Below are 21,427 nucleotides of genomic sequence, written 5' to 3' on the forward strand. Positions count from 1 at the left end.
TTGTGCCAGCAAAAAGTACAGATTCAGGTGTATTTCCTTACTTAATTTTTTTGACTGAAAGTATCAAAGTGCCTTAAATAGGCTTTTAAAAGGTGATATGTCAGAAAGTCAGCAAATGAACAATTGTAATGGCCCTCATACATCTATGCACCAATTTCTACGACCCTGCCGGAAACGCAAATCCTTCGACCGGATCCTTCGACTGAATCTGCAATTCGTAGGGGGATGAGGAAAATTAACCATGTTAAAAAAGTCAAGCCACCCATCAGGGGAGCGAGAATGTTTTGAGGTTATTGGGTGCAGAAAAACATACATAATGGCGCTCCCCCCAATCCCCATCCCCAGTGCGGGGGAGAGCGCTTACCTCTGACAACCGTGGTGAGTTGTCCTTTAAACAGTCTGCTGCCGCACAGCCGCAGCATACTATGCTGTACGCTGTCCAGCAGGCTCAGCCTGTCCACGTCCACCCGAAAGTTCCATGGAATTGCCAGGGCAGCCACGAATGCTGCTTGAGGATCCCTTGTCCTTGCTCCGAAGACCGGAACCTTGTGATTGTGTCGAGACACCATCAGGTCTACATCTGGTAGGCCCCTCTTGTGCACTAGGAGTTGAAATACTTCTGGATGAGTGCTCCACTCTCAGGCGTGTACGTCCTGATGACTGAGGAAGTCCGCTTCCCAGTTGAGGACCCCCAGAATGAACACGGCCGATATGGCTGGCAGATGGCGTTCCACCCATAGAAGAATCATTGACACTTCCATCATTGCCATGCGGCTTCGAATGCCGCCTTGATGATTTATGTATGCCACCTGTCACTGACCTAGGTTGGGGGTGTTGTGAACTCGGGGGTTCTCCCGATGGTAGGGGAGAGGAACCACAGTTGGGTCGGAACAGGGATGGCTTGATATAGATCTTCCTCATACAGGACTCTGACAGAAAAGCTTGGTGAAAATATTAAAGGACTTTATTGCAGGAAGAGAGCAAGACAATGTCACATAACAGAGAAGGAGTGTATGGAGAGATGTCCAGGAAGTACTTGTGAGTGACGGTAAAAGATACTGGTGACTGAAGAACTTGAGAGCGGTGGTTAAAAGGTACTGATGATTTGAAGAGCTTGAGAGCGGTGGTTAAGACTCTGATAATTTGAAGAACTTGAGAGCGGTGGTTAAAGACACTGATGATTTGAAGAACTTGAGAGCGGTGGTTAAAGACACTGATGATTTGAAGAACTTGAGAGCAGTGGTTAAAGACACTGATGATTTGAAGAACTTGAGAGTGTTGGTGAAAGACACTGATGATTTGAAGAACTTGAGAGCGGTGGTAAAAGACATTGATGATTTGAAGAACTTGAGGTGGTTAAAGACACTGATGATTTGAAGAACTTGAGAACTGGTGGTGAAAGACACTGATGATTTGAAGAACTTGAGAACGGTGGTTAAAGACACTGAGGACTTGTATAACTTGAGAGCGAGGGTTAAAGACACTGAGGACTTGTATAACTTGAGAGCGAGGGTTAAAGACACTGAGGACTTGTATAACTTGAGAGCGACGTTTAACCTGCAGCCCACGCTGACTCCAAGAAGCACTGGTGACTAGAGCGCAGTGGAACCCAGCAGCGGCTGGGAACGCTGGAAGCTGTGCAACAACTGACACCTGGAAATGCCGGAGACACTGGGGTATGCAGCAGAGAGATCCGCTGAGGACAGAAGCACTGGCATCCACTTCAGGGGAAAAGACAATACTCATGCGCCGAGGCGCTGCCCAGCGTCTGCCTTTGAATCTCCCGCCTCCGCTGGATTGGCGGAACAGTCTGATGACGTCACCTGCTCCCCGCCCACGTGATGCCGGGTGTCATGGCGGTGCCCCTGCCCCGTGTCATGGCGGCGCCCCTGCCCCGGAGAACTGCCGGGAGCCGCGCCAGCCAAGCGCGGGAGCCCGTGGACCAACCAAGGCGGAGGCCGCAACACAGACCAGCAGGCACGCAGGGGTAAGCGCGGTGAACGCCGCCTATGGCATGTGACACCACCGTTGTTTTCGCTGTCCGACTGTACTTGAACAGGCCTATTCTGTACCAGAGGCAGGGCCAGTTTCAAAGCATTGAACACTGCCCGCAACTCCAAAATGTTTATAGGGAGGAGAGATTCCTCCCTGGTCCATCGACCCTGAAGAGAGTGTTGCTCGAACACTGCGCCCCAACCCCACAGACTGGCATCCGTCGTTAGAAGGACCAGAAGGGACGACCCCTGCTCAATTATTGGTCCTCTAGCCACCAGGTCAGTGACAGGCAAACCTCCGGAGTCAAAGAGATCATGTGAATCATGATCCGGTGTGGCAGGCCGTCCAATTTGGAAAGGATTAACCTCTGCAGAGGGCAGGAATGAAATTGAGCGTACTCCACCATGTCGAAAGCCGACACCATGAGGCCTAGTACTTGCATCACCGAGTGTATCGACACACGTGGGCGAGATAGGAAGCATCTTATCTTTTCCTGAAGTTTCAGGACTTTCTCTGGAGACAAGAACAACCGTTGGTTGTGGGTGTCCAATTATGCCCCCAGGTGCACCATGCTCTGAGCAGGGACCAGTGAGGATTTCTTCCAGTTGATGAGCTACCCGTGGGCTTGCAGGAATTGGACCGTCAGTTCCAGATGATGGAGGAGAACCTCTGGAGAGTTCGCCAGGATCAACAAGTCGTCCAGATACGGCAGGAACCTGATCCCCTGACGGCCCGTCATGACCTTGGTGAAGATTCTCAGAGCCGTGGTCAGACCAAAAGGTAAGGCCTGAAATTGAAAATGTAGGTTGCCAATAGCAAACTGCAGGTATTGCTGATGCGACATGGCAATAGGAATATGCAGGTAAGCATCCCGTTTGTCCAGGGATACCATATAGTCCATGGGCTCCAAAGCCAGAACAATAGAGCGAAGAGTTTCCATACGGAATTTGGAAACGTTCACAAATTTGTTCAATGACTTGAGGTTGAGAATGGGCCAGGAAGATCCATCCGGTTTCGGAAACAGGAACGTTTAATAGTACCCCCTGCCAGGGGCGTCAGAACATTTATAGGTTGGGGGGGGGGGGGGGGGCAAAATAAATTTTCTATTTGGCGCCCCTGGGGGCGGAGCCACCAGGGAGGAGGAGGCAATACTATGGGGACAAAAAGGAGGCAGCACCACGGTGGGGTGGAGGCCGCACCATGTAGATGGTGGCCTGGAATCCCACTGACGGAGGTGCTGCGATGGGGGAAGGAGGCGCCGGGGACTGCAGTATTGCACCAGCAAGCACCATTGTGTAGGTAAGGCTGGCCCCCGGGACCTCCGGGGAGCAGTGGGGGTATGGAAAAGTGAAGGCGGTAACTATGCTCTGGAAAAGGGGCCTGGTCATTCAAAAGGGGACGTACCCTTCAGTGTAGTTTACCACACCATATACCCCTTATACACATTATGCTTCACAATAGTAGTACCCCATATACTGTCTAGTACTGGTGCCCCTTTCACATTATACCACACGGTATGAGCTGAAATTTACATTATAGCACAGACTGAGACGAAATTTACATTATAGCACACAGAATGAGCCAAAATTCACATTATAGCCAATGGTATGAGCCGAAATTTACATTATACCACATAGAATGAGCCGGAATTTACATTATAGCACACAGAATGAGCCAAAATTCACATTATAGCCAATGGTATGAGCCGAAATTTACATTATACCACATAGAATGAGCCGGAATTTACATTATAGCACACAGAATGAGCCGAAATTCACATTATAGCACACGGTATGAGCCAAAATTCACATTATAGCACATTGAATGAGCCGAAACTCACATTGTTGCACAAAGAATGAGCCGAAATTCACATTATAGCACACAGAATGAGCCGAAAATAAGATTTTACTTACCGATAAATCTATTTCTCGGAGTCCGTAGTGGATGCTGGGGTTCCTGAAAGGACCATGGGGAATAGCGGCTCCGCAGGAGACAGGGCACAAAAAGTAAAGCTTTTTCAGATCAGGTGGTGTGCACTGGCTCCTCCCCCCATGACCCTCCTCCAGACTCCAGTTAGGTACTGTGCCCGGACGAGCGTACACAATAAGGGAGGATTTTGAATCCCGGGTAAGACTCATACCAGCCACACCAATCACACCGTACAACCTGTGATCTAAACCCAGTTAACAGTATGATAACAGCGGAGCCTCTGAAAGATGGCTTCCTTCAACAATAACCCGAATTAGTTAACAATAACTATGTACAATATATGCAGATAATCCGCACTTGGGATGGGCGCCCAGCATCCACTACGGACTCCGAGAAATAGATTTATCGGTAAGTAAAATCTTATTTTCTCTATCGTCCTAGTGGATGCTGGGGTTCCTGAAAGGACCATGGGGATTATACCAAAGCTCCCAAACGGGCGGGAGAGTGCGGATGACTCTGCAGCACCGAATGAGAGAACTCCAGGTCCTCCTTAGCCAGAGTATCAAATTTGTAAAATTTTACAAACGTGTTCTCCCCTGACCACGTAGCTGCTCGGCAAAGTTGTAATGCAGAGACCCCTCGGGCAGCCGCCCAAGATGAGCCCACCTTCCTTGTGGAGTGGGCCTTTACAGATTTAGGCTGTGGCAGGCCTGCCACAGAATGTGCAAGTTGGATTGTGCTACAGATCCAACGAGCAATCGTCTGCTTAGACGCAGGAGCACCCATCTTGTTGGGTGCATACAATATAAACAACGAGTCAGATTTTCTGACTCCAGCTGTCCTTGCAATATATATTTTTAATGCTCTGACAACGTCCAGTAACTTGGAGTCCTCCAAGTCACTTGTAGCCGCAGGCACTACAATAGGCTGGTTCAGATGAAATGCTGACACCACCTTAGGGAGAAAATGCGGACGAGTCCGCAGTTCTGCCCTGTCCGAATGGAAAATCAGATATGGGCTTTTGTAAGATAAAGCTGCCAATTCTGATACTCTCCTGGCAGAAGCCAGGGCTAGAAGCATGGTCACTTTCCAAGTGAGATATTTCAAATCCACCTTATTTAGTGGTTCAAACCAATGAGATTTTAGAAAGTCCAAAACCACATTGAGATCCCACGGTGCCACTGGAGGCACCACAGGAGGCTGTATATGCAGCACTCCCTTAACAAAGGTCTGGACTTCAGGGACTGAAGCCAATTCTTTTTGAAAGAAAATCGACAGGGCCGAAATTTGAACCTTAATAGATCCCAATTTGAGACCCATAGACAATCCTGATTGCAGGAAATGTAGGAATCGACCCAGTTGAAATTCCTCCGTCGGAGCACTCCGATCTTCGCACCACGCAACATATTTTCGCCAAATTCGGTGATAATGTTGCACGGTTACTTCCTTCCTTGCTTTAATCAAAGTAGGAATGACTTCTTCCGGCATGCCTTTTCCTTTAGGATCCGGCGTTCAACCGCCATGCCGTCAAACGCAGCCGCGGTAAGTCTTGAAACAGACAGGGACCCTGCTGAAGCAAGTCCCTCCTTAGAGGTAGAGGCCACGGATCTTCCGTGATCATCTCTTGAAGTTCCGGGTACCAAGTCCTTCGTGGCCAATCCGGAACCACTAGTATCGTTCTTACGCCTCTTTGCCGTATAATTCTCAATACTTTTGGTATGAGAGGCAGAGGAGGAAACACATACACCGACTGATACACCCAAGGCGTTACCAGCGCGTCCACAGCTATTGCCTGCGGATCTCTTGACCTGGCGCAATACCTGTCCAGTTTTTTGTTGAGGCGAGACGCCATCATGTCCACCATTGGTCTTTCCCAACGGGTTACCAGCATGTGGAAGACTTCTGGATGAAGTCCCCACTCTCCCGGGTGAAGATCGTGTCTGCTGAGGAAGTCTGCTTCCCAGTTGTCCACTCCCGGGATGAACACTGCTGACAGTGCTATCACATGATTCTCTGCCCAGCGAAGAATCCTTGCAGCTTCTGCCATTGCACTCCTGCTTCTTGTGCCGCCCTGTCTGTTCACATGGGCGACTGCCGTGATGTTGTCCGACTGGATCAACACCGGTTTTCCCTGAAGCAGAGGTTCTGCCTGGCTTAGAGCATTGTATATTGCTCTTAGTTCCAGAATGTTTATGTGAAGAGACGTTTCCAGGCTCGTCCATACTCCCTGGAAGTTTCTTCCTTGTGTGACTGCTCCCCAGCCTCTCAGGCTGGCGTCCGTGGTCACCAGGATCCAATCCTGTATGCCGAATCTGCGGCCCTCCAATAGATGAGGACTCTGCAACCACCACAGAAGAGACACCCTTGTCCTTGGAGACAGGGTTATCCGTAGGTGCATCTGAAGATGCGACCCTGACCATTTGTCCAACAGATCCCTTTGGAAAATTCTTGCGTGGAATCTGCCGAATGGAATTGCTTCGTAAGAAGCCACCATTTTTCCCAGGACTCTTGTGCATTGATGTACAGACACCTTTCCTGGTTTTAGGAGGTTCCTGACAAGCTCGGATAACTCCTTGGCTTTTTCCTCCGGGAGAAAAACCTTTTTCTGAACCGTGTCCAGAATCATCCCTAGGAACAGCAGACGAGTTGTCGGCATTAACTGGGATTTTGGAATATTCAGAATCCACCCGTGCTGTTTTAGCACTTCTTGAGACAGTGCTAATCCCATCTCTAGCTGTTCTCTGGACCTCGCCCTTATTAGGAGATCGTCCAAGTATGGGATAATTAATATGCCTTTTCTTCGAAGAAGAATCATCATCTCGGCCATTACCTTTGTAAAGATCCGAGGTGCCGTGGACAATCCGAACGGCAGCGTCTGAAACTGATAGTGACAGTTTTGTACAACGAACCTGAGGTACCCCTGGTGTGAGGGGTAAATTGGAACGTGGAGATACGCATCCTTGATGTCCAAGGATACCATAAAGTCCCCCTCTTCCAGGTTCGCTATCACTGCTCTGAGTGACTCCATCTTGAACTTGAACTTCTTTATGTACAGGTTCAAGGACTTCAGATTTAGAATAGGCCTTACCGAGCCATCCGGCTTCGGTACCACAAAAAGAGTGGAATAATACCCCTTCCCTTGTTGTAGAAGAGGTACCTTGACTATCACCTGCTGAGAGTACAGCTTGTGAATGGCTTCCAAAACCGTCTCCCTTTCGGAGGGGGACGTTGGTAAAGCAGACTTCAGGAAACGGCGAGGTGGATCTGTCTCTAATTCCAACCTGTACCCTTGAGATATTATCTGCAGGATCCAGGGATCTACCTGCGAGTGAGCCCACTGCGCGCTGTAATTTTTGAGACGACCGCCCACCGTCCCCGAGTCCGCTTGAGAAGCCCCAGCGTCATGCTGAGGCTTTTGTAGAAGCCGGGGAGGGCTTCTGTTCCTGGGAAGGAGCTGCGTGTTGCTGTCTCTTCCCTCGACCTCTGCCTCGTGGCAGATATGAATAGCCCTTTGCTCTCTTATTTTTAAAGGAACGAAAGGGCTGCGGTTGAAAAGTCGGTGCCTTTTTCTGTTGGGGAGTGACTTGAGGTAGAAAGGTGGATTTCCCGGCTGTAGCCGTGGCCACCAAATCTGATAGACCGACTCCAAATAACTCCTCCCCTTTATACGGCAAAACTTCCATATGCCGTTTTGAATCCGCATCGCCTGTCCACTGTCGCGTCCATAAAGCTCTTCTGGCCGAAATGGACATAGCACTTACCCGTGATGCCAGTGTGCAGATATCCCTCTGTGCATCACGCATATAAAGAAATGCATCCTTTATTTGTTCTAACGACAGTAAAATATTGTCCCTGTCCAGGGTATCAATATTTTCAATCAGGGACTCTGACCAAACTACCCCAGCACTGCCCATCCAGGCAGTCGCTACAGCTGGTCGTAGTATAACACCTGCATGTGTGTATATACTTTTTTTGGATATTTTCCATCCTCCTATCTGATGGATCTTTAAGTGCGGCCGTCTCAGGAGAGGGTAACGCCACTTGTTTAGATAAGCGTGTTAGCGCCTTGTCCACCCTAGGAGGTGTTTCCCAGCGCTCCCTAACCTCTGGCGGGAAAGGGTATAATGCCAATAATTTCTTTGAAATTATCAGCTTTTTATCAGGGGCAACCCACGCTTCATTACACACGTCATTTAATTCTTCTGATTCAGGAAAAACTATAGGTAGTTTTTTCATACCCCACATAATACCCTGTTTAGTGGTACCTGTAGTATCAGCTAAATGTAACGCCTCCTTCATTGCCAAAATCATATAACGTGTGGCCCTACTGGAAAATACGGTTGAATCGTCACCGTCACCACTGGAGTCAGTGCCTGCGTCTGGGTCTGTGTCGACCGACTGAGGCAAAGGGCGTTTCACAGCCCCTGACGGTGTTTGAGTCGCCTGGACAGGCACTAATTGATTGTCCGGCCGCCTCATGTCGTCAAACGACTGCTTTAGCGTGTTGACACTATCCCGTAGTTCCATAAATAAAGGCATCCATTCTGGTGTCGACTCCCTAGGGGGTGACATCCTCATATTTGGCAATTGCTCCGCCTCCACACCAATATCGTCCTCATACATGTCGACACACACGTACCGACACACAGCAGACACACAGGGAATGCTCCTAACGAAGACAGGACCCACTAGCCCTTTGGGGAGACAGAGGGAGAGTTTGCCAGCACACACCAAAAGCGCTATATATATATCAGGGATAGCCTTATAATAAGTGCTCCCTTATAGCTGCTTTGTTATATCAAAATATCGCCATAAATTTGCCCCCCCTCTCTGTTTTACCCTGTTTCTGTAGTGCAGTGCAGGGGAGAGACTTGGGAGCCGTCCTGACCAGCGGAGCTGTGAGAGGAAATGGCGCCGTGTGCTGAGGAGATAGGCCCCGCCCCTTTTCTGGCGGGCTCGTCTCCCGCTATTTAGAAAAATCAGGCAGGGGTTAAATATCTCCATATAGCCTCTAGGGGCTATATGTGAGGTATTTTTAGCCTTTATAGGTATTCATTTGCCTCCCAGGGCGCCCCCCTCCCAGCGCCCTGCACCCTCAGTGACTGCCGTGTGAAGTGTGCTGAGAGGAAAATGGCGCACAGCTGCAGTGCTGTGCGCTACCTTTAGAAGACTGCAGGAGTCTTCAGCCGCCGATTCTGGACCTCTTCTGACTTCAGCATCTGCAAGGGGGCCGGCGGCGCGGCACCGGTGACCATCCAGGCTGTACCTGTGATCGTCCCTCTGGAGCTTGATGTCCAGTAGCCAAGAAGCCAATCCATCCTGCACGCAGGTGAGTTGACTCCTTCTCCCCTCAGTCCCTCGCTGCAGTGATCCTGTTGCCAGCAGGAATCACTGTAAAATAAAAAACCTAGCTAAACTTTTTCTAAGCAGCTCTTTAGGAGAGCCACCTAGATTGCACCCTTCTCGGCCGGGCACAAAAATCTAACTGGAGTCTGGAGGAGGGTCATGGGGGGAGGAGCCAGTGCACACCACCTGATCTGAAAAAGCTTTACTTTTTGTGCCCTGTCTCCTGCGGAGCCGCTATTCCCCATGGTCCTTTCAGGAACCCCAGCATCCACTAGGACGATAGAGAAATTCATATTGGTATGAGCTGAAATTCACATTACAGCACACGGTATGAGCCGAAATTCACATTATACCACACAGTATGAGCCGAAATTCAGGGAGAGTGACAGAGGGTCAGGGAAAGGGACATACGGACAGGGAGAGTGACAGCAGGGACATAGCGAGAGAGAAAGGCAGCAGAGTAAAATTACCTATTAAGCAGTGGTGGTGCGGAGGAGGCTGTGGTGTGCGGTGGATGAGGAGGCTGTGGTCAGCGCGGGGCGAAGGAGGCTGTGGGCATTGGCAATAGTGGCAATAGTGGCAATAGTGGGCCTATGCACAGCTCCTGAAAGAGTGTAAATAGACTTCAGGCAACCCTCCACGTGCTTATCCGTCGGTTCCTTCAGAGAGGTGACGGTAGTGACAGGCAGAGCAGATGACACCACCAGCCGGAGGAGTCTGTGGGAGTTGTCGGAGGTGCAGAGGAGACTGTGGGCGGCTGCAATGCAGCAGACAGAGGGCAGTGGTCTCTATATAAAACCTTGTCTCTGTGCCGCACTCCTGGACTATAACTTGATGAAATGGTGTAGACCATGAAATGTTGATAACGCTGAAACTGGTGTCTGAGTGATGTTTTATTATCCAGGAGTGCGCCACAGAGATAGGGTTGAAGGAAGCTAACACTATTGTGTATGGCAGTGCGGGCACCCGGAGCAGTTTATATACCTATATACCTATTAGGAGAGCCGGTTTAAAAAAAAAAAAATATATATATATATAATTTATTTTAATGTTATATACATACAGGATATGGACCCCTGGACCCCCCTTACAAATCCTACATTTGCCATTGGAGAGGGGGTGGGGGGGAGAGGGAGTGGGAGCAGGACGGACAGCCTCTTACCTGTGACAACCCAGCCACAGGTCTCTGCAATGCAGGGACAGCAGGCACTTCTCTCCGTTAGGCCACGCCCCCTAATCACCCACGAATCGCGGCACTTCGCTGGGGCCGTGAGACGGCCCTGGTAAGGGGGGGCGGCCAGCGCTGTTGAACTGAGCCTGGGAGCAGGAGAGGCTGAACAAAGCCATATCCTGCTGCTGCTCAGTCCCTGCACGGAGCGGAGGTTGTGATGTGCGGTCTTTCAGCTGACCACACATCGCTCCTCCTGAATATCGGCGGCGCCTCTCATATTTTGGGGGGGGCGAGCAGGCCCCTTGCCCCCCCAGTTCTGACGCCTCTGCCCCCTGCCTCTCTGAGCCAGAGGCACCGGCACTATCACCCCTATGGGGTCGATTCAATTCGGCAACTTATGAATAGCGCCGGGAATTAGCTCCCGACGCTATTCAATTCAGCTCCAGTTAAGTCGGCGATGGCCCGTTCTCGCCGACTAAACAGGTTGAATTGTCGGGAGAACTGGCACTCTCCGACTTAACTCCCCGGCGCGAGGCTGATTCCCGACAGAATCAGCCTCGCATCGGCCGCGAGGCAGCACTTTTGTCGGGTTTCTTCTCTCATCCCCCGGGGATGAGAGAAGAATTCCCGACAATTGCGGGTAACTAGCAGCTGAATTGAATAGCGTCGGAAGCTAATTCCTGGCGCTATTCATAAGTTGCCGAATTGAATCGACCCCAATGTCTAGGAGGGATTGTACCAACAAGTGGAAAGTTTTTGGTTTTACCGGATCCGAAGAGATGTTTGTTGAGCAAAACTGGCGAGGGAGACGTTTCTTGAAAGAGATGGCGTATCCGTGAGTGACGACTTCCTGTACCCAGGCGTCCGAAGTGGTCTGTAACCATACCTGAGCAAACTGCAGAAGTCGGCCTCCCACCCTGGGGTCCCCCAGGAGAAGGCCCGCCCCGTCATGCAGCAGGCTTGTCTGTTTTGGAAGCAGGCTGGCGGGCAGCACAGGAACGTTTAGGTTTGGGCTTAGTGGATTTGGAAGGGCGAGCCTGTTTCGGGTACGCCTGACCCTTTGCTTTACTTGGAGGTAGAAAGGAGCGAATGGAAGTACTTTTAGCCTTCAGAGCCGAAGGATTAGTACTAGGCAGACAGGCAGTCTTAGCGGATGCCAAGTCAGCCACAATCTTGTCGAAATCCTCCACAAAAAGGATGTTTCCCTTAAAGGGGATCACCTCCAAGGTCTTTTTAGAGTCCAGATCTACAGACCAGGACCACAACCAGAGAATCCGGCGAGCCAGAATGGACGTAGTAGACGCTTTGGCCGCCAGGATACCAGCATCAGATGCCGCCTCCTGAATATAATGAGAGGCTGTAATAATATATGAAAGACACTGTCTAGCATTATCAGGAAAATCAGACAGTAGTTCCGCTTCAACTTCCTGAACCCAGGCTTCAATAGCTTTTGCAGCCCAAGAAGCTGCAATAATGGGCCTATGCACAGCTCCTGAAAGAGTGTAAATAGACTTCAGGCAACCCTCCACGTGCTTATCCGTCGGTTCCTTCAGAGAGGTGACGGTAGTGACAGGCAGAGCAGATGACACCACCAGCCGCGCAACCTGTGAGTCCACCGGCGGCTGTGTTTCCCAATTTTTACTTAACTCTGTGGCGAGGGGATAACGAGCTAGCATCTTCTTAGACCGAGAGAAATTCTTTCCTGGATACTCCCAGGATTCCTGACGTATGTCAACCAAATGGTCAGAATGGGGTAAAACTAATTTAGTAAACTTCTAAAGCTTGACTTTATCCGGTTTTTTAGAGGCATCTGGAGGCTCTACTTCATCATCAATTTGAAGGATCAGCCTGATAGCCTCCAAGAGGTCAGGAATATCCACCTGTGTAAACGATTTCCTGTCAGAAGCGTCTCCATCACTGTCTGAGGGGTCAGTATATGCACCATCTTCATCAGATGAAGTATCCGACACATGTGTGGATTGTGAGGAAGTAATGGTCCGCTTAGAGGACTAGGTTTTTGTTTTGTCAAAGACTGATTTAATTGCTGTAACTGAGAGGACAGATTATCTGCCCATGGCGGATTAACTGCAGGGATAATATGTGGCTGTAATGGCACAGGAGGTCCCACAGGGGGCGCAAGTCTCGTTACTAGCGTAGTCAGTAAATTAAAAAAGGCAGCCCAAGGTGGGTCGTGGTGTGCTGCAGACTGACTGAGGGGTATGGAATCCCCAGTACCTGAACCCTCAGCTGCTATGTTTTCCTCTGAGCAATCCGTGACGTCAGCACTGTATGGTGCAGGATCAGCCATGGATCTACCACCCTGTTTAGCAGACATTAGTTGTAGGTGTAACCTTAGGGTGTAATAGTACAATAAAAGCAGACAAAATACCTGACAGCAGAGCATAAACAGAGAATCTAAGAGGTATATGGTGACTGAAACACACAGAGAAAAATACCAAAGTAGTATATCCTGTGAGACACTATATAAATGAGAACCCTGATGCACTTAGTCCCCTTCAGGGTACAGAATATAGGGATAGCAATATGTGTGAGATACACAGAATATAGACCACACAGCAGCTATTGACACACACAGTCACATGTACAATGCAGAAATTATTACAAACAATAAAACTGCACTGAACTAGCAATACTTAGTAACTGGACTACTAAGTAAAGCTATATATATATATATATAATATACAGATATAACAATGCATGGTAATGACTGGATGTATATCACAGGGTACTTGTACTAAATAACCCTGAAGTTATGCACTTTTTCTTAACTAACACTGTCTACATGACATGTAGAATACTTTAAGTGTCCTGTAAATGCACAGCGCTGATGATGCAGGCGGCTTTACAGAGGAGACATTGGTCAGCAGTCCCAGAATCAGCTCAGCTTGTGTGTAATGGCGGCCAAACGCTGACAGGGAGTGAGTGAGGGAGAGAGAGATATGCAGCTCCAGGGCAGGAACATTTGCAGTAAATGGCGCCTGGGGCTGGGGGAGGGGATACAGGTCAGAGCCTTATCCCCTTGCAGGACTTTACCACCGGGCACTGTGCGGCCTATTTGAAACGGATTTTAATAAATCTGACCTCTGCCCCTTGCCCTGGTGATCTAGTGGGGTCCCTGTACGGTCACAGTGTCCGCGCCAGCGCGCGTGGTCCGTCTCCTAGACACCGCGCTGGATCGCGATTTCAGCGGGTCCCATCTGGGGGACCCTCTTACCTCCTCCCTGTAGATGCGGCCACGCGATCCAGGAGAGCATTGGCGAGTGTGTGCCTGATGAGACCGGAGCCCTCCGCTGTAAGTACCCGGCAACTAGGGCGCAGGAGTATACAGCGCCGCTGGGGGAGGTGAGGGAGATATATGTCACACTGACATATAGCACTTCTAAGTGCCAGTGCTGCGGCCCTTGAAGTCTCCGTTCTCCAAAAAGCTCTTTTCAGGGCTGCTTAGCACAGCCCTTCCTGTTAGCTGCCTGCACTGCAGACACCAACTTACAAACTGAGCTCCAGTGACTGGAGGCAGGGATATAGAGGAGGCGGTACTATGCATCCTGGGAACAGTCAAAGCTTTTAGCCTGTTTGTGCCTCGGATCAAGATCCAACTCTACACCCCTGATGTAATTCCCTGTGGAATCACAGTGTACCCCGCTGCAGAAAATGTCCGATTCACCGATCCCAACCAAGGGAATTGGGAATGTTTTGGGGACATTACCAGGTAGATAGAGATTGATGGATTAGGACCCTTTTCGAGTAAAAAAGCACAGTAGGTAGTGTGTCAGAGGCTTGAACTGACTGAAAGAGGAAGCAAAGTTCACATAGAAACCACTGTAGGGTGCAATAGAATAGGGGAATACAGGAAGGGCTCCTTCATGAATTTGCTTATTGAAAGTCACTCAAAAATAAAAAATAGCTAGGATAATGTAGCACATATTAATATTAAAAACAAGTTTATTTTATTCACACACACCTTGTTAAGTCCAATATTCTTACTCCTTCCAGTGGTCTTACATTGTCAGCATCAGTCCCTATAAAGACAGAAAAAATAGACTTACTTTTTTTAAAATTATTATTATTATTATTATTATTATTATTATTATTGTTATGTATTTAGTTTATTTTTTTTCCCCATTATTTTTTTATGCTCTTTTTAACTACGATTTTTGTATGCCCATTCTATATACCTATTTTTTTTTTTTACACATTCTGGTATCCTTGCACTATACCCATGTAACTGGTCTTACAATTTTCTTACGTACGCAACTTTAATAATTCTTTATACGACTCAATATTTTCATGTATTTAGATGATAAACTGATAGTGACAGTTCTGTACCATAAACCTGAGGTACCCTTGGTGAGAAGGGTAAATTGGGACATGAAGGTAAGCATCCTTGATGTCCCGAGACATCATGTAGTCCCCTTCTTCCAGGTTCGCAATCACTGCTCTGAGTGACTCAATCTTGAATTTGAACCCCCGTATGTAAGTGTTCAAGATTTTAGATTTAGAATCGGTCTCACCGAGCCGTCCGGCTTCGGTACCACAACAGTGTGGAATAATACCCCGTTCCCTGTTGCAGGAGGGGTACCTTGATTATCACCTGCTGGGAATACAGCTTGTGAATGGCTTCCAAAACTGCCTCCCTGTCAGAAGGAGACATCGGTAAAGCCGACTTTAGGAAACGGCGAGGGGGAGACGTCTCGAATTCCAATTTGTACCCCTGAGATATCACCTGAAGGATCCAGGGGTCTACTTGCGAGTGAGCCCACTGCGCGCTGAAATTCATTGAGACGGGCCCCCACCGTGCCTGATTCTGCTTGTAAAGCCCCAGCGTCATACTGAGGGCTTGGCAGAGGCGGGAGAGGGCTTCTGTTCCTGGGAACTGGCTGATTTCTGCAGCCTTTTTCCTCTCCCTCTGTCACGGGGCAGAAATGAGGAACCTTTTGCCCGCTTGCCCACAAAAAGACTGCGCCTGATAATACGGCGTCTTCTTATGTTGAGAGGCGACCTGGGGTACAAACGTGGATTTCCCAGCTGTTGCCGTGGCCACCAGGTCTGAAAGACCGACCCCAAATAACTCCTCCCCTTAATAAGGCAATACTTCCAAATGCCGTTTGGAATCCGCATCACCTGACCACTGTCGTGTCCATAACCCTCTACTGGCAGAAATGGACAACGCACTTAGACTTGATGCCAGTCGGCAAATATTCCGCTGTGCATCACGCATATATAGAAATGCATCTTTTAAATGCTCTACAGGCAATAATATACTGTCCCTATCTAGGGTATCAATATTTTCAGTCAAGGAATCCGACCACGCCAACCCAGCACTGCACATCCAGGCTGAGGCGATTGCTGGTCGCAGTATAACACCAGTATGTGTGTAAATACATTTTAGGATACCCTCCTGCTTTCTATCAGCAGGATCCTTAAGGGCGGCCATCTCAGGAGAGGGTAGAGCCCTTGTTCTTACAAGCGTGTGAGCGCTATATCCACCCTAGGGGGTGTTTCCCAACGCACCCTAACCTCTGGCGGGAAAGGATATAATGCCAATAACATTTTAGAAATTATCAGTTGTTATCGGGGGAAACCCACGCATCATCACACACCTCATTTAATTTCTCAGATTCAGGAAAACTACAGGTAGTTTTTCCTCACCGAACATAATACCCCTTTTTGGTGGTACTCGTATTATCAGAAATGTGTAAAACATTTTTCATTGCCTCAATCATGTAACGTGTGGCCCTACTGGATGTCACATTTGTCTCTTCACCGTCGACACTGGAGTCAGTATCCGTGTCGGCGTCTATATCTGCCATCTGAGGTAATGGGCGCTTTAGAGCCCCTGACGGCCTATGAGACGTCTGGACAGGCACAAGCTGAGTAGCCGGCTGTCTCATGTCAACCACTGTCTTTTATACAGAGCTGACACTGTCACGTAATTCCTTCCAACAGTTCATCCACTCAGGTGTCGACCCCCTAGGGGGTGACATCACTATTACAGGCAATCTGCTCCGTCTCCACATCATTTTTCTCCTCATACATGTCGACACAAACGTACCGACACACAGCACACACACAGGGAATGCTCTGATAGAGGACAGGACCCCACTAGCCCTTTGGGGAGACAGAGGGAGAGTGTCACGATCCGGGTATCTGGACGCCATTACTTACCCTTCAGATGCCTCCTAAGGCTGGCTCAGCGTTCCAGGACCGGATCCCGCTGTTCCTGAGTTTCCACATGCAGAATGTCAGAGTGGTGATTTCATCAGCCGCGGCCTCCGCTGTGCCCGCGTGGTTAAATGTGCGCTTGTCAGTCTGGCGTCTCCTGTCTCCTGTGGCCGGCGTCGCCATTACTGTTTCAATTCTCACATGGATTACAAACCAAACTTCCCTCCAAGTGTCTGCATGGGCGCAGCCATCTTGGATTTTGTCATCTGATTATTTCCACCAATCTGCTGTCTGTATTGTTGATTTGCATAATTGCCTAGCCAACCCCTTCCTTGCTGCAGGTATAAGTATGCTGTGCCTGAGCAAGGAAGGCGTCAGTGCTTTGGTTGTCTAACCTAGTTCCAGTTTGTCTCTCTCTTGTGGTTGTCTTCCAGGTTCCAGCTCCAGTCTCCAGACTTCTGCTATAGAGACCCGCACCAGCATTCCATCTGCGGTGTAGCCTGACTCTCCGATCCATTCTGGACTCACCTGTTTCCAGCTACAACAATCACCTGCTTCCAGCCCAGCTTCCAGCAGTGTACAGCTTCTCTTAAAGGGCCGGTGTCCTTTCTGCAGTTTACCACTCTCCACCGGTATTATTATTTCACCGCTCTCAAACAATCACCTGCTTCCAGCCCAGCTTCCAGCAGTGTATAGCTTCTCTTAAAGGGCCGGTGTCCTTTCTGCAGTTTACCACTCTCCACCGGTATTATTATTTCACCGCTCTCAAACAATCACCTGCTTCCAGCCCAGCTTCCAGCAGTGTATAGCTTCTCTTAAAGGGCCGGTGTCCTTTTCTGCAGTTTACCACTCTCCACGGTATTATTATTTCACCGCTCTCAAACTCCAAACTTCATTATTATTTCATCGCTCTCAAGTTCGTTTATTATTTAACTGGTTCCAGCCAGTATCCACTCCGTACCAACAACAGTCTGGTTCCAGCCAGTATCCACAGCAGCCGTTTTACCTTCAGCAGCCCAGCCTTTCCTGGAACATCAGCTGGTACGATCCTGGGTTCTCTCCATTGCTACAGTCAGGCCTGGTAAGGACTTTCCAACTAGAAGATTATAAGAACTGTCTCACACTACCAGTGCCTGTGGCCCTTGCCACCCTGTAGTACCCAGGAATTGTATTTATCCTCTGTTGACTTTTAGGTTTCCTTTTACTGCTGCTGTGTTACGGAGTTTGTCATAATAAACATCATTGACTTTTATCCTGGTTGTCGTGGTCACGCCTTCGGGCAGTTATTCTACATGTTACTTACATGTCTAGGGGTCTGATACAACCTCCCAGGTTCCGTTACATCTCAGCCCCTACAACTGAGGCTGCCTCCCGTCAGCTCAGGCCCTCAGTTGTGACAGAGAGTTTGCCAGCACACACCAAAGCGCTATATATATACAGGGATAACCTTATATAAGTGTTTTTCCCCTTATAGCTGCTGTATTTTTAATACTGCGCGTAATTAGTGCCCCCCTCTCTTTTTTAACCCTTTCTGTAGTGTAGTGACTGCAGGGGAGAGCCAGGGAGCTGTGAGGGAAAATGGCGCCAGTGTGCTGAGGAGATAGGCTCCGCCCCCTTCTCGGCGGCCTTATCTCCCGTTTTTCTGTGTATTCTGGCAGGGGTTAAATTCATCCATATAGCCCAGGAGCTATATGTGATGCATTTTTTTTTTGCCATCCAAGGTGTTTTTATTGCGTCTCAGGGCGCCCCCCCCCCCCCCCCCAGCGCCCTGCACCCTCAGTGACCGGAGTGTGAAGTGTGCTGAGAGCAATGGCGCACAGCTGCAGTGCTGTGCGCTACCTTGTTGAAGACAGGACGTCTTCTGCCGCCGATTTTCCGGACCTCTTCTGTCTTCTGGCTCTGTAAGGGGGCCGGCGGCGCGGCTCTGGGACCTATCCATGGCTGGGCCTGTGATCGGTCCCTCTGGAGCTAATGTCCAGTAGCCTAAGAAGCCCAATCCACTCTGCACGCAGGTGAGTTCGCTTCTTCTCCCCTTAGTCCCTCGATGCAGTGAGCCTGTTGCCAGCAGGTCTCACTGAACATAAAAAACCTAAAACTAAACTTTTCACTAAGCAGCTCAGGAGAGCCACCTAGTGTGCACCCTTCTCGTTCGGGCACAAAAATCTAACTGAGGCTTGGAGGAGGGTCATAGGGGGAGGAGCCAGTGCACACCAGGTAGTTCTAAAGCTTTACTTTTGTGCCCAGTCTCCTGCGGAGCCGCTATTCCCCATGGTCCTTACGGAGTCCCCAGCATCCACTTAGGACGTTAGACGTTAGAGAAATTTTCATGTATTTAGATGAATCATGTTTTCTGTATATCGCATGTATTGATATCCTATGTCACTTTCTTGTACACAATTTATTTTCTGAGAGATGTTTTGATTGTACATTTTACAATGCTTCAATAAAAATATTTTGGAAGGAAAAAAAAAACACAGGAAAATGTAAACATTAGTACTAATGTTCATATTTGCTATGCTTTAGTGGAGGCCTGACTAAACTGTGGTTTACCAGCTGTTGTAAAACTGCATATCCTAACATGCCATGACACATTTTTGCTATTAAGGAATACTAAAACTACAGCAGGGAATGCTGGGATGTGTAGTTTTACAACAGCTGGAGAGCCACAGGTTGGCCAGGCCTGCTTTATTTTGAGCATGCTCATCTTGAATTACTTGCCAGTGGCTTCCAGATAAGGAAGACATAAGGGGGAAGTATGTATGTGTGTGTATGTATATGTATATGTATATATATATATATATATATATATATATATATATATATATATATATATATATATATATATATATATACACACATACACACACACACACACACACACACACACAAACAGAAAACCCAGCACTCACCATAGCAAACTCCCTTATTCTCAACACATCAATAAATAAATGATGGGGGTTTAGTTAGTGAATTGGCCAATGCACAGAAGCCTGCAAACCGATCGCCAAGGTACCCCACCTTCATGCAGGTCCTACACTATCACAGAGTCTTAAGACCTGGCAACTGTTTCACACATAATATAACTGCAAATATGCCTACTTGGTTTAATGTGCACCTGCCAAATACCTTATGGCTTTTAAAGGTACACTAGTCACCTGACACTAGCTGATCGATTACTAAGTAACAGCTGACACAGATTAAGGATAATGGAGTCTACATGCACCCCACCCTATGAGTGGTAAGTGCATTTATGTACCCCTCTTCTGGGGTGGCGAGTGCCGAGGTTATGTGCGTCCCACCCTGAGTGGTGAGTGCACTCATGTGCCCCGATTCTGGGGTGGCGAGTGCTGTGGTTTTATATTTGTGTGTGTGTGTGTATGTATATATATATATATATATATATATATATATATATCTTACATCCTATAGGATGCTGGGGACTCCAAAAGGACCATGGGGTATAGACGGGATCCGCAGGAGCTTGGGCACACTGAAAAGACTTTGACTGGGTGTGAACTGGCTCCTCCCTCTATGCCCCTCCTCCAGACCTCAGTTAGACTTTGTGCCCAGGAGTGACTGGACACACACTAGGGGAGCTCGACTGAGTTTCTCTAGAAAAGACTTTTGTTAGGTTTTTTTATTTTCAGTGAGACCTGCTGGCTACAGGCTCCCTGCATCGTGGGACTGAGGGGAGAGAAGTCAGACCTACTTCTACTTAGTTAAGGGCTCTGCTTCTTAGGCTACTGGACACCATTAGCTCCAGAGGGTTCGATCACTTGGTTCGCCTAGCTGCTTGTTCCCGGGGCCGCGCCGTCACCCCCCTCACAGAAGCCAGAAGAAAGAAGCCGGGTGAGTATGTGAAGATCCGAAGACAGCAGACGGCAGAAGACTTCAGTAACGAGGTAGCAGCGCAGCGGTAGTGCTGCGCTCCATGCTCCCACACATTTCACCAACGGCACTTGCGGGTGCAGGGCGCTGGGGGGAGCGCCCTGGGCAGCATGTTACTGGGGTCTTAAAGGGCTGGCAGACACGCATATTCGGTGTCCGGCCCCGTTTTCCATACCCCCGCCAGCATAGCAGTTTGAATTTTTGCGGGACTTAAGCGCGCCGGGAAGGGGCGGGGCTTAGCCGCACAGCTCACCAGCGCCATTTTCTCTCATCCACAGCCGCTGAATGAGACGCTGGCCCGGGACCTCCAAGCTCCATTCAAGTAAAAGGGAGCAAAATGGGGGGGCGGGGGGGAGGGGGCACAGATATTTTGGTGCTTAAGTTTAATTAAGAGCAGCGCTATTGTCATATATTGCTTTGGTGTGATATACGGGCGTTGGGGTGTGAGCTGGCATACTCCCTCTGTGTTCTCTCTCTCCGGGCTTCCTTGTGGGTCTGTCCCCTGGCTGAGGCAGTGTGTGTGTGTGGGGGTGTTGGCACTACGTGTCGGCATGTCTGAGGCTGAGTGTTCTTCCCCGGAGGAGGTTGCTGGGGGCGCAGAAATGGGGCTGGAGATGGTTCTGTCGACACAGCCGACACCTGATTTGGTTACTATGTTAAGTGCACTTAATGCAAATGTGACCTCATTGTCTAAGAGGTTGGATAAATCTGAGTCTCAGACACAAGTGTGGAGGAAATCCATGGAGTATGCTTTGAGTCAGGTGCAGGCACCGTCAGGGTCACAAAAGCGTTAGTTTACCCAGATAGTAGATACGGATACCGACAAGGATTCTGATTCCGATGTCGATTTCAATGAGGCTACTTTACACCCAAGGCTAGTTAAGAGTATTCAGTACATGATTGTGGCTATTAAAG

The 21,427-nt window shown here is 48.9% G+C and overlaps 1 protein-coding gene across 3 annotated transcripts in view; it reads right to left on the reverse strand.

Annotated features, from left to right (window-relative positions):
- Window positions 1–21,427, reverse strand: part of SUGCT (succinyl-CoA:glutarate-CoA transferase) — a 1,636,615-nt gene that overhangs the window by 1,589,717 nt on the left and 25,471 nt on the right. For all 3 annotated transcript variants that reach the window (XM_063924883.1, XM_063924885.1, XM_063924884.1), the window contains exon 2: window positions 14,424–14,481. In XM_063924883.1, the coding sequence (XP_063780953.1) occupies window positions 14,424–14,481 (58 nt within the window). The remainder of the gene's footprint in view (window positions 1–14,423; window positions 14,482–21,427) is intronic.

This window comes from Pseudophryne corroboree, chromosome 5 (assembly GCF_028390025.1).
Source record: "Pseudophryne corroboree isolate aPseCor3 chromosome 5, aPseCor3.hap2, whole genome shotgun sequence".
NCBI lineage: Eukaryota > Metazoa > Chordata > Amphibia > Anura > Myobatrachidae > Pseudophryne > Pseudophryne corroboree.